The sequence below is a fragment of the Dermochelys coriacea genome, chromosome 5 (assembly GCF_009764565.3).
Source record: "Dermochelys coriacea isolate rDerCor1 chromosome 5, rDerCor1.pri.v4, whole genome shotgun sequence".
In the NCBI taxonomy this organism is placed as follows: Eukaryota; Metazoa; Chordata; order Testudines; family Dermochelyidae; genus Dermochelys; species Dermochelys coriacea.
This window is the reverse complement of record NC_050072.1, coordinates 91,912,556-91,925,948: the sequence shown is the minus strand read 5'-3', so window position 1 is coordinate 91,925,948 and position 13,393 is coordinate 91,912,556. Positions and strand designations below refer to the sequence as shown.

The window sequence follows — 13,393 nt, the reverse complement described above, 5'->3', positions numbered from 1 at the left end:
CATTATCTTTAGGCACTGGAACTTGTTTATAGTGCCCTACCCTGTCACCAAACAAGGTTGGATACCAAAAACTATAAATGATGCTAGCTGAAATATAATAAAACAAGCACTAACGGTACGTTGAAATGGAAGTACCATATAGTGCTAAAAGAAATGGAATGCTGATTCCCTAGCCTCCCCGTTCTCTGCCCTCTGACATGTGAGTAGAGGTGAAATATTAGCTGACTCAACAGAAGAGCTTCTGATGTTGTCTGATATCTGAGTAGGCTCTTTCATGAATCACTCCATCCTCTCTCTCAAGATTAAAAAGAGAAGGAGTTACCTTGCTAACCATTTGCCTGACTTGTTTGGTGCATTATAAAGCACATGAAAAGTCCATTCTCTAGGCAGACAAATAAACAAGAGTAGAATCCAGAGACATACAATTAAAACCTTTTTGCATCAAATGCCTGGAAAAGTATTTCAGAATGACTTTTTTTTCCTATCCTCCCTGTGTGTACCATTGCTGATTCCAAGATGCGGTAGTGCTTGTGTTATGACAAAATGCTAAAGGTTTCACCTTGGTCTTTCTTATTCATTCCTTCCCCTTAGACGATGATAGCTTTTGACATGGATGGTAAAGTGAGAAAACCCAAATTTGAGCTTGATAGTGAGCAAGTTCGATATGAGCACAGGTTTGCTCCATTCAACAGTGTCATCACGCCACCACCAGTGCACTATCTGCAGTTCAAGGTGAACTCTTTTTTCAAACAATCTTAAAACATTTAGATTCAACTCTGCCCTTCAATATGTTTATACTTTTCTGGTAAGATCAGGCCCTGCATGTACACATACATGCCTAGTGGCTGATTTTATAGTACATATTGGTGCATCTCAATGTATTGAAGGACAGTATCATGCCTTTGAGAACCGTGCTATAAGTTAAAAGTATCTTTTTCATTTTTCTAAGTTATTATTTAAGCAAAGTATAGAATGACAAGAGGCTGTTCATTGTAAGTGCGGTAAGGAAAATGAATTGAACTTTCCTAAAATTGGACTTTTAAACATTTTTGCCAATTTTTGTTGCTGTTACTCTTTGTAATGTGTGCATTTGTGTGAAAAGGATATCAAATTTGACAGACTCTCAGCTAGAATAATATACATTTAGAAAAGGTAGGTTAACAGTTGAAGTATTATTACTTTGCAAGCAAGTAAGGTATATGAACCAAATATGAAGGCAGTTTTGTATGTAAAATGAACATTGAAAATGCAAATCAGACCATCCTTGCTTTCTGTGTGTCAACAAGGCTATATCATCTTACCTATCTTTAGAATTACGCAATTTTTTTTTTAAGGAAAAATAACTTTTAAAAAAATCTTGTCCAACCTGTGCACACGAGCCTGTGCTTAATAACCACCTATTCTTATTGTTCTTCCCCTGTCCATCTTTCCTCCTTAGTTACTCCCCACTGTTTTGCTGCCTACTTGATCGCATCACTGCTGCAAATAGATTGCAAGTTCTCCAGAGCAGGAATCATGTCGTTTATTTGTGCTGTGAGGTGTCTTAGCACGCTTTTTGGTGTTCTAAAATAATAAGCTATTTAATAAAGATTACAATACATACGATTTAACTGGTTAAAGCAAATACTAATTTGACCTCTGCTATTTAGTGGTGTTAATATTTTAACCAGTACTCAGTTTGACTTAAGGAAAAACTGGTTTTAATTAAATACTGTGACTGCTTTTGATTGGGATCAGAAAACAATGTAGAAAGGTTTATGTGCTGTTGACAATTAGTTTTAATACTTTTTTTTTTGGTGATATTTAGGAAATGTCTGACCTAAATAAATACAGCCCCCCTCCACTGTCCTCTGATCTCTATATGGCAGCTAGCAAACACTTCCAGCAGGCTAAAATGATACTGGAGAATATTCCTAACCCAGATCATGAGGTAAGGCTGAACTGAAATGTAGAGAAATGGAAGTTTTTTGTTTGGAATACATTATTGGCTTTGTCATTAGTTCTAACTGAAATACTTTTGTTATGAATTATAATTTAGTTATTAAAGTGCTCAAGTATTTAATTTAAAATTGTCAACTTCCCACATTGAACTGCCCGCTGTATACTATGATGTATAAGAACAGCAGCTTGTTAGGGAAGGAATGTATCCTGTGCAACATGAAGCACAAAATCAACCCTTGACAAATAATACCTTGAAATCTCCAGAGGTTTGACCATCATGAGAATGAATATGAAATACCATGTTTTATATGGTCTATTATATTAAAAATACTATTGTATTAAACTAGTTAGTTGCCTTATCAAGATGGTTAAATATAATTTATATATTTGAAAATTTAGTACAAATTGATTTGGCCTCTTTTAAAATGGGATTGATATTTCAGTCCAAGTGTTACATTATGGAAGCAGCTTGATTGATTTTTTTCAGTTATTTTTTCTTGGCCATAAATTGTCACTTGAAAGTTTTACTACTTTCTGTTAGGTCAACCGAATTCTAAAAGTTGCTAAACCCAACATTGTGGTCATGAAGCTGCTGGCAGGAGGACACAAGAAGGATTCTAAGGTAAGAAAATCACAATCAAATTGAATGTATTGTCTTTAACTACTGAATAACACAGTAAACAGTTCCATGTCGGCCACAGATCTAATAGTAGAATGCACAGGTTCCGTTTTTAACTGTTCTTAGCCTTAGAGGGAATACAGATCTGATCCAAATATGGAAAAAAATTAGAATTAAAAAATGAATGTGTTGATCCTTGAAACATGTTGAGAAGCTGTCACTTCAAGTTTAGAAATTTGTTATGCCCTCAAATGTTTGAATGTTGGGAGGGAAATTAGCTGGGAAGCTGCATCTAGAATGTAAATAGCAACAGAGACAGGAGCTATGATGTGGAAAGCGAGGCTAAGGATTGAAGCAACAGCAGATGTGTATGGATAGGGTTTGACATTAAGAAGAAGAAGAGAAGGGAGAGCAGTTGATAGCAATGGGTCGAAGGAAGCACAAGTAAGCAGTAGAAGGGTTGAGGACTGAGGAGAAGCAGCAGCAGCTAGAGGACGTGAACAGAAGAAATTAGCTGAGCCTGGGGCAGATGGTGAGGTGGAGAGTAGAGGAAAGCATTGGTAGGGCAGTATCCAGAAGGTGGAAACGGAAGTATGGGGAACACAAGGGGCAAGTGGGTGGGTGGACGAGAAGTAAGGTGCTAGTTGGATAGCAGTTAGAAGGGTAGATCAGCAGCAATTAGTTTTTAATCTTGTGTACTTGGAAAGAGAAGCAATTTCAAAAAACTTTTTTTTTTTTTTTTTGAAAGTGCTTCACCTCTTCAGTACTCATGCATGGTTCCAATATAATATAAAGGGGACTGACTTCCCCAAAGCAGAGATGTGAGGTCTTATGTCTGACTCAGTGAGATTTTAGTTTTTCCATCTTCCTCCTTATTTTGTACAAGTTCAATTGTACTTTTCTTTTTTTCCCCTCTTTGTGTTGGTACCCACTCCATCATAGTACAAGCTCTAACTGAGAAGGCTGATGGCTTTCCCCAGATGGCAGTGTCCCTCTTTGGCCCTCACTAGTGGTGACTAGTCTTTCAGAGACTATTATCCACAACTCAGAATAGCTTTTGATGATGTTGGGTTTTTTAAGTTGATTTTTAGCTGAAGGGATTTTCTTGGTTTGTGTTCTTTATTGATATTTTAAAGCTTTAAAAAAAAAAAAGTAGGCAAAACTAGCATTTTCTTCCAAGATAAGTATGCCATGAATTCCCCTTTGGGGTCCATAAAGTCAGTAGTGGTATATGTCAGAGTAATCTTTTAAAACTTTCTCTTCCTCTAGGTTCCTCCAGAATTCGACTTCTCTCCTCACAAATATTTCCCAGTTGTGAAACTTGTTTGAAAGACAAGAGATTATTATTAGGATACCTGAACTGTAATCTGTATTTCAGATACCTGCTTTGAAATGGAGTATTTTATACTGTAGCCAGAAGTGAAATGGATCTCTTGGATAAAAGTACTGTTGTATGGAGTATCTTTAGTCTGATGTCGTTACATGACCTGAATGACAACTGCTGTTTTAAAGTGGTTTGTATAATAATCTATGGGTGAAATGGTTTTTAATCAACTGCATTATTGAACAATATTATACCTTATTGGTTTTATTACAGATTTACTCATAAATCCTTTTAATGAATTCTGACTGATAATAGTGTTTGTAAGGATTTAATAACACTCATGGCTGAATATGATGCAGTACAATAGAACCTGTCTGATAGGCGCAGCTGAGTTAAAGTGAAATTCTGGTTTGAACAAGGACTCTCTGAAAAGGACATTATAGAACCATAGAAGTGTAGGACTAGAAGGGACCTCAAGAGGTTGTCTAGTCCAGGCCCCTGCACGCAAGGTAGGACTACGTAATTACTTGAACATTCCTAACAAATGTTTGTCTAACCTGTTCTTAAAAACCTCCAAAGATGGAGATTCCACAGCCTCCCTAAGCTATTTATTATAGTGCTTAATTACCCTGACAGGAAGTTTTTTCTAATATCCAACCTAAACTTCCCTTGCAATTATAAGCCCATTGCTTCTTGTCCTGTCATCAGAGATTAGTAAGAACAATTTTTCATCCTCCTCCTTGTAACAACCTTTTTATGAACTTGAAAATTATATCCCCTGCCCAGTCTTCTCTTCTCCAGACTAAACCCAGTTTTTTCAATCTTTTCTTATAGGTCATGTTTTCCAGACCTTTAATCATTTTTATTGCTCTCTTCTGAACTTTCTCCAGTTTGTCCACATCTTTCCTGAAATGTGGTGCCCAGAACTGGACACAATACTCCAGCTGAGGCCTTATCAGCATGGAGTAGAGTGACAGAATTACTACTTGTGTCTTGCTTACAGTACTCCTGCTAATACATCCCAGAATGATGGTCGCTGCTGCTTCTTGTTGTTGCAAGAGTGTTACACTGACTCATATTTAGCTTGCGATCCACCGACTCATATTTAGCTTGCGATCCACCGTAGCCCCCAGATCCCTTTCTGCAGTACTCCTTCCTAGGCAGTCATTTCTTATTTTGCATGTGTGCAATTGATTGCTCCTTCCTATGTGGAGTACTTTGCATTTGTCCTTATTGAATTTCATCCTATTTACTTCAGATCATTTTGAATTTTAATTCTGTCCTCCAAAGCCCTTGCAGCCCCTCCCAGCTTGGTACTGTCCACAAACTTCAGTGTTCTCTCTATGCCATTATCCAAATTTATGAAGATATTGAACAGAACTGATCCCTTCAGGACCCCACTGGATATGACCTTCCAGCTTGTCATTTAACCACTGATAACTACTCTTTGGGAATGGTTTTCCAACTAGTTATGCACCTACCTGATAGTAGTTCAATCTAGGTTTTATTTCCCTAGTTTGTTTATGAGAAGGTCATGCGACACAGCATGAAAAGCCTTCCTAAAGTCAAAGCTATACCACCTACCGCTTCCTCCCTATCCGCAAGGTTTGTTACCCTGTCAAAGAAAGCTATTAGATCAGTTTGACATGATTTGTTGTTGAGAAATCCATGCAGACTATTGCTCATCACGTTATCTTCTAGGTGTTTGCAAATTGATTGTTTAATTATTTGCTCCATTATCTTTCCCGGTTCTGAAGTTAAACTGAGTGGTCTGTAATTCATTCCCTGGGTTGTCCCGATTCCCCTTTTTATAGATGGGCACTATATTTTCCCTCTTACAGTCCTCTGGAATCTTTCCTATCTTCCATGTGTTTTCTATGATTATCACTAATGGCTCATATCTCCTCAGTTAACTCCTTGAGTATTCTAGGATGTATTTCATCAGGCCCTGGTGACTTGAAGACTTCTAACTTGTGTTTTTCCTTATTTTAGACGTTCAATAGTTACTAACCTGTTTGGTAAAAAATGAAACAAAAGTTAGCAGTGCTGCCTTTTCCACATGTTGTTGTTGTCTGTCTTCCCCCTCCGTCCCCCATTGAGTTATAGGTCTACCCTGTCCTTGGTCTTCCTCTTGCTTCTAAAGTATTTGTAGAATGTTTTCCTGTTACCCTTTTGTCTCTAGTTGAATCACATTTTGTGCCTTGGCCTTTTTAATTTTGTCTCTACACACTTCTGTTCTTTGTTTATATTTATCCTTCGTAATTTTACCTAATTTTCGCTTTTTGTAGGACTCTTTTTGAGTTTCAGATAATTGAAGATCTCTGGGTTAAGCCAGCAGGGTCACTTGCCATATTTCCTATCTTTGCTGCACAGTGATAATTGGCTCTTGTACCCTTAAATGTCTCCTTGAAAGACTGCCAACTCTCTCAAACTGTTTTTCCCCTTAGACTTGTTTCCCATGGGATCTTACCTGCCAATTCACTGAGTTTGCTAAAGCCTGCCTTCTTGAAATCCATTACCTTTATTGGGCAGTTTTCCCTCCTACCCTTCCTTAGAATCATGAGCTGTCATTTCATGATCACTTTTGCCCAAGCTGCCTTCCACTTTCAAATTCTCAACCAGTTCCTCCCTGTTTGTCACAATCAAGTCTAGAACAGCCTCTCTCCTAGTTGCTGCTCCAGTGTGTTCCAAGAACTTGTTGGATAATCTGGGCCCTGCTGTATTATTTTCCTAACAGACGTCTGAATAGTTGAAGTCCCCCATCACCACCAAGTCCTGTGTTTGGGATGCTTTTGTTAGTTAAGTCTCATCCATCTCTTCTTCCTAGTTAGGTGATCTCTAGTAGAATCCTACCATGACATCACTCCTGGTTTGTTTGTTTATTACCTCTTTTACACCTACCCAGGAACTTTCAACAATTCCATCTCCTATTTCCATTTCAATCTCAGTCCAAGTGTATACAGTTTTGATATATAAGGTAACACCTCCTGCCTCTCCTTCCTGAGCCAGCTGAACCCTTCTGGAATATTATCCCACCAAATCTAAATATGCCATAGTTTTCAGAGTAGCAGCCATGTTAGTCTGTATTCGCAAAAAGAAAAGGAGTACTTGTGGCACCTTAGAAACTAACAAATTAATTTTGTTAGAATTATTTTGTCAGAATGCATCCGATGAAGTGAGCTGTAGCTCACGAAAGCTTATGCTCAAATAAATTTGTTAGTCTCTAAGGTGCCACAAGTATTCCTTTTCTTTATGCCATAGTTGTGTTTATTTCTAGTTTTTCCTGTTTGTTCCCCATATTTCTTGCATTAATATACAGACATCTACGATACTGATCTGATATCCCTCTCTTATCTCTCCCTTGTCCTTGGGGTTCTAGGTTTTGATCTTAATTACCATCACATTTGCTCAGCTTACAATTAAAAAACAATTTTTCCCCAGCCTTACAAACTCAAAAAGGTATTCATAGACTAATAGAGTTTAAGGCCAGGAGAGGCTGAGTGCCTGTATGACACAGGCCGTTAATTTCACCGGTATATTGAGCCAAATAAATAACTTATTTGAAAGAAGTGTAGTTATGGCGCAAGTGCAAAGCTGTAGCATAAGAGCACTATTTTTATAGGCACTTGATGGCTATAACTACAGGCTGTTCCAGAGGCAGCTACTTTACTCTCTGATCCCATGTAATTTACATAATTTCACTTTTTTCATTTCACCTTTAAAAGCAAAATGGGCCTCTGTTGCCTTTATATAAATGTGAATACACTGCGTCTCCCTAAACACTTCTCAGTTAAGCCAAAATGTAACAAAAGGAAAAGGGGGAAATCTCATTAAGGAATTTCTTCTAGACCTAGATAGTGTAGCTGTCCGGACAAGATGACTTACAAGGGGCTAATTGCTCAAATCAACTGCACAGCAGTTCCTTTAATCAGTATTTGCACGGGATAGTATGCTATCCAAGCACTTTACAGCAGGTACATCGGTCTACCATCCAGTCTAATCATCATTAATCTCTGACCTTCCGTATAGGCAAAAATGAGTGTATAGTAAATTGTTTATCATAGCATTTACACACAATTGGGTCATGTTCCAAACCTGGTAAAGTTTCTTTAATTTCTTATGGAAGGGAGTTCCAAAACCATGGACATGGAGCTGAGAGCACCACCCTTGGAGTTGACAGTTCCACTGTTCCTGATCAGAACTGCCATAAAATGATGGTAACAGAGAGCCTGTCTTTGAGGAGCTTGGGTCTAGCCCTTTCAAGAAGCTTGAAGATCATGGCCAGAATCTTTAAATGTCTTGATACTCCAACTCTTGCAAAGCACTTGTCAAGTCAAAATGGTAATATAGCAAGCAAAGCAGGCACTTCATAGACTCTCTGCAAAGTTTTGCCTACCTCATTGCCCAGAATTACTAGAGGGAAGGCTTGTTTGTTTTTGTTGTTACAAGAGGGTTGAAAATTCATTCAAAGCAACAGTACACAGTAGTCTGCTTGAGGCAAGCAGATGTTTTGTGAAAGTTAGGAGTGGCAGAACTCCTGACTGAGTTTATGCCTCACTCTAAGCCAGTGCTAAGAACAACAGTTGGATTAAAAAGCAAGACCAGAAGGCAAGATGAGCTGAATTTTTCATTTTGCAGGAAATTATGCAATTTTAAAACTCTGTTCTAAAATGGAACAGAAACATTTAAATTTCCCACAAAACAAAAATTCCAAAGCCTTCATTTTGTGTTGATTGAAACATTTTGTTCTGAGCTTGACTGAGTTTATTATAAAACACTTTTCTAAATTCAGCTGGAATCTACAAAGGGACCATCACTCGAAAAAACAGTATTTAGCTTTCAACAAATTAACACTGATGGTAAAGCGTTTTGCTGGACAACTTCTAACCAGCTCTACAAAATGGTTTAATCGAAGTTGAAGCTGAACACCCAAAACTGGCAGACTAAATGTATTAGAAAGCAATAATTAAGTTAGTTAACTTCTCTCCTATGTAAATTCAATACAAAAATACTTTAGTGCACTGACCTCTCTATTTTGCCGCATTGTGAAGAATTATTGTTACTAGACTTCAAGGCAAACTGGACTGCTCACTTTCAAAGGAAACCACCTTCCACTGGAAATACACAAGCTGGTCAACAGCTAACATGTTAAGAAACTAGAAATAACTTCTGTACTGTATCACATTTACAGAATACATGAATTAGAAATTGGGTAAATGAACCAGTTTTCTTCCCTTTTCTCCCTCCCCCCCTCTGCACTAGGAGCTAACATTGAAAGTAAACCAACCCTGTTTAAAATAAAAGTTAAATACATACTGAGAAGGATTTAGTTTTATTTTAAAATGTTTTTTAAAATTGATCAGGCTTCATTGCAAAAACATTTTGAACAAGAACAAAAATCAGTTCCCCACCCCATCAAGTTCATAACTTCATTCAGGAAACTCAAAAAGTGAGTACAAATGGTGTTAGGCAATATACAAAGCTGTTTAAAACCACAGTTCTGAGTAAATCTAATTTCTCTTGCCCCACTACAAAAAGTTTTAGTTCTAAAATGCTTTTCTATACAGTTGACATAAGCCCCTTGCCTTTTACATTTTTAAAAATTATAATTAGGATTCTAAGTTTTGATTTACAGATTCTGTACCCCCATGTAATGGATGACAGTCATAAATTAATGTCCACCTTATCTTTCTAAGCTGTCTGAACAGCTTGATGTGTAATATTACCTAATAGCTGGAGAGTTGGGATAGATAATTTAACTTTTTACTAAAAACTGCAACTACTGCCAAAGGCAATACATCCCAACTTTGGCCACATTTTTAGAGGTGGTGACCTTTTGTCTCTCCCATTTCTCTGTCACTCTACAAAATGCTTGTTTTTTTCCTTAAATTTGTATAGCCTAACCACAAGCCATGAACACAATGTATTGTGAGAGGAAAAGTTTCAGAAATGTAATATTTCTGTGTCTGGCTTTATTACTGTATAGAGGAGAACATTGCAGTGCCTTTCTTAGGACAATTTAAAGTTACATTATTCAGAAACTCTCAACTCTCATAAGCGTATCTTGTCTATATGCATTCATTTACGTATAACAAAGGCCAGGTTTAATGCAGTTTCTGAGCACAGCCCTATTTATTGTCTGGCAACTACCTTTATTTAAGATACCAAAATATTGTGCTCAAATTATTAAAGCCAGAATATTGGCACTGTGAGCTATGACATACAGTACATAACTGGAAAGGAAATAAAGTGCATGAGTAGTGAGTTAAGCATCAGATTTCCCTCGCTGTTAGAGTATAACTTAAATGCAGTGTGCAGTCCTTTGTACAATTCAGTCATGCCTACTACCTCGTCTCTCCTCTAATCGTGTTTTACTGTCTACTATTCTGCATTAGTATCTCAACTCTTGATTTGGATTTGTTCGAGTTATAAAAATAGTCCTCTTGAACAAGCAGTTACAGGATACAAGCCACTTTCATTTTCTTTTCTCTTGCTGTCTGACACACTGGAGTATGGCATACAGGTGACCTTCAGTATCAGGATCCAAATCCCTGTAACCTACCCACTTTTAGCAATTAGGATTTACAAGTGGAATCAAGGACAAAACCTCAGGGGTAGCTAAGAGAGTGTGAAATACTAATAGTTTTAAAACAGCATGGTTAAGAACTCTCTCTGATAGATGGTGCGGTGGACTTTCCACACTTTAAACTCCTGCTTCAACAGGCACCTTGCAGTAACAAGCAGAGGCCAGTGCTCCCAAAGCTTTCCTAATGGCATGAGGAGGTATTGTATGTTTGTTTACCATAATGAATATATTCAACATGTTACAATAAAAAAGTTGTACACTAATAGTGAGAAAGTATTCTGTTATGCATAACTTCAATGTGTTCAAGTTTACTCATGGAGTCTTATATAAAAACATCTTTAAATGCAGTGGTGAATGGGTGAAGTAAGAAATATACATGGCATGCCATTTTAGCCTTCCCTCTGACAGACAGTGGTAGCTTCAAGAGCTGCAAGTCAGTTTTACAGAAACCAAATCCTCCTCCTAAAATGAGTTGTACAAGCTAATCCACACCACCTTGCTAGTTTTGTGAATGCAGGTCCAGCGTCTTTGAAGTGACCTCCAATGGAAAGCAAGCTATTCTTCTGTGGTGAAGAGAGGTATCATTAACAAGAGGGGGAAAAAACCTATCCAAAAGCCCTGTAGTAGTTTGAGAGGGTAAGGTCAACTATTCCAGCCTTTGTGGTGATAAGGACTAAAGTCCATTTACTGGGGGAGGATCAGTCTAAGTTTAGCATCTGAAGCACAGGTAGGGATTCAATATATGATCTTGGAATTATTTTGTTTCCCCTGCTTTATGCCATTGTTTTATGATTGTGCAACTTAGCTGACTGTTTAAAAGTATTACAATTATTGCTAGATAATTAAAGTTTTAAAACTGTAAAAAAAAAGTTTGACAGAAGTCAGAATTGCTTTAAACAAACCTTTGTAAGAGACAAAGTATAATTTTAACCATTGAAGCATAGTACTAAAACTTCCCAACAGCAATCTACTTTATTTAGGACCCTTTTAAAGCCTTGAGATGGCAATCAAGCATTCTAGCTTCACCTGGATCTTTATGGTTGGATTTGTTTGCAGGTGATTGAGTCACATATGGTGTACTTTCTTATTCACAGCCTCTGTCTCTCCTCTTCACCTTGGTCAAATAAGTGGTTCTTCATGTTCAGATCTTCAGGATTTGGGGCTAATGAGGGAGGAAGAAAGTGAGATTCTTAATACTATAAGAGTTGGAATAATTGACAAGTTTTGCATTTGTAAGATGTGGAACAGAGCAAGAGAAACAATATAGTCCTTATTGGAAGGATTGGGTCCATTGTAGAATAGTTCAATATCACAAGTATCGCATAATGGTTTGCTTTTACATATACCATGAAACTGTATTGAGTGCCCAGTTCTCTCCTCTCATGTAAATTGGGAGTAACTTCACTGAATTCTTATTGCACCAGAGTAAAACTGTGATAGCAAAATCTGGCCCCAGCTGTATTCAGAGCAAGCACAAAGGCATCAGGGTTAACTAAACTGACTAATAGAAAGCCAGTCAGTTTCATCCCTCCCAAAACCCTTTTAAAGGGACAGTTCTAAAAACACAATATACTGTGTACAAGATAATTTAAAAAAAAAAATCAAGTTTTTACCATGCAAATTATTTTCATTGCCTGCCAGTGCTGCTTGCTTGTCAGTTTCAGATTCAGCCTCATTCTCATCTGAGTTGTAGTCGACGGCTATGTTGTTCTGGTTTGCTGCTTTGGCTCCCTGTTTGTCTATAAAGATATTTAATTTCATTTGTTATTGGCCAACAACTTGCTACAGCTGCAGCAGAATACTGTTGCTAGAAAAGCAGTCTCCCTCAGACTCAAATTCTACCTGTTGTAGAGTTGATCTTAAACCTCTGAAATTTGATTACTCTCTGCTTAGAGGTTCAGGTCTCAGCTATTCTTACTTGCTGCAGTTGCCTATCCAATTTCAGAACTAAGTTTGCTATAACTCTCTTGTATATAGAAGGCTTGACAGCATGAGATATGTAGGACTGGAAGGGACCTTAAAAGAGCTCATCTAGTCAATTGCCCGTCCCGAGAGGCAAAAATGCATACACCAAGACCACGCCTGATGACATATTTGTCTAATCTCTTCTTTAAAAAGCTCCAAATGTCAAGGATTCCATCACTTCCCTAGGTAACCTGCTCCAGTACTTAATTATCCTTATAGTTAGATATTAGGAAAAACACTCATCTAATCTCCCTTGCTGCAAATCTGTCCAATGGACAGATTAAAATTCCCGTACCACAGGATGCTAAGCAAGTCAGTGTTCAGTGGGATAGGAAGAGCAAGTGTTAGTAGAAGGTTACAGGAAAGAAATGGTAAGTGGCAACGAAAGGAGGACAGTAGCAGCTATTAGTGGCACATGCAAAGGAGAAGAATAATGAACAGTTTCCTCTGTTCAGCAAGATGTTTCCAACAAGCCACAGGCCTTCAGGATTCACAATGGTAGTCCACATATGACAGCCTTGCAAGGATGTTTGTCTAACGACTTGGGACAAATAACTAGTTTGGTAGGTAAGTAACAGTTTTATCGTGAGTGTGAGCAGGGAGATTTTGGGTCTATGCAGGTAAATTTTCATGACAGCTCTGAAAGACTGATATGAATAGTAAGTGTTGAATGTAAAGTTAGCCTAACTACATGCATCCCATTCAAGGAGCATAAAAGATTGTAATGAAGTTCAGAAAACTAATCTTGGGCTTTTCTTGCTTTGACTTCGCTTTATCTGCAACAGCCTATGCTCTAGTACCTGGAAAGCAGAGAACTGGTTTGCAGCAAAACTGGGAGTGGGGGATTCTTTTCATTTTGCTACAATCAGACAGTCTTCATTTTCTGGCCTGTGTGAACTCTTTTGCAACATCCCGTTGCCTGTGTGCTTTTGATTTGTACTCTAGATGAAATTCCAGA

The 13,393-nt window shown here is 37.8% G+C and overlaps 2 protein-coding genes across 8 annotated transcripts in view; one reads left to right on the top strand and one right to left on the bottom strand.

Moving 5' to 3' along the window:
• The window catches only part of NAA35 (N-alpha-acetyltransferase 35, NatC auxiliary subunit), a 51,763-nt gene extending 47,580 nt beyond the window's left edge, over nucleotides 1-4,183 (top strand). For all 4 annotated transcript variants that reach the window (XM_043515145.1, XM_038402667.2, XM_038402668.2 and 1 more), the window contains exons 20-23: nucleotides 592-732; nucleotides 1,808-1,930; nucleotides 2,483-2,563; nucleotides 3,830-4,183. In XM_043515145.1, coding sequence (XP_043371080.1) covers nucleotides 592-732; nucleotides 1,808-1,930; nucleotides 2,483-2,563; nucleotides 3,830-3,889 — 405 coding nt within the window. In that variant the 3' untranslated portion in view covers nucleotides 3,890-4,183. The remainder of the gene's footprint in view (nucleotides 1-591; nucleotides 733-1,807; nucleotides 1,931-2,482; nucleotides 2,564-3,829) is intronic.
• A 5,017-nt stretch (nucleotides 4,184-9,200) lies between these two features.
• Nucleotides 9,201-13,393, bottom strand: part of GOLM1 (golgi membrane protein 1) — a 102,816-nt gene continuing 98,623 nt past the window's right edge. For 3 of the 4 annotated variants that reach the window (XM_038402289.2, XM_038402291.2, XM_043515148.1), the window contains 2 exons: nucleotides 12,084-12,209; nucleotides 9,201-11,632 (listed from right to left, as the gene is read on the bottom strand). In XM_038402289.2, the coding sequence (XP_038258217.2) occupies nucleotides 11,559-11,632; nucleotides 12,084-12,209 (200 nt within the window). In that variant the 3' untranslated portion in view covers nucleotides 9,201-11,558. Of the gene's footprint in view, nucleotides 12,210-13,393 lie in introns of all 4 variants that reach the window. The other variant, XM_043515147.1, reaches the window with a different exon arrangement.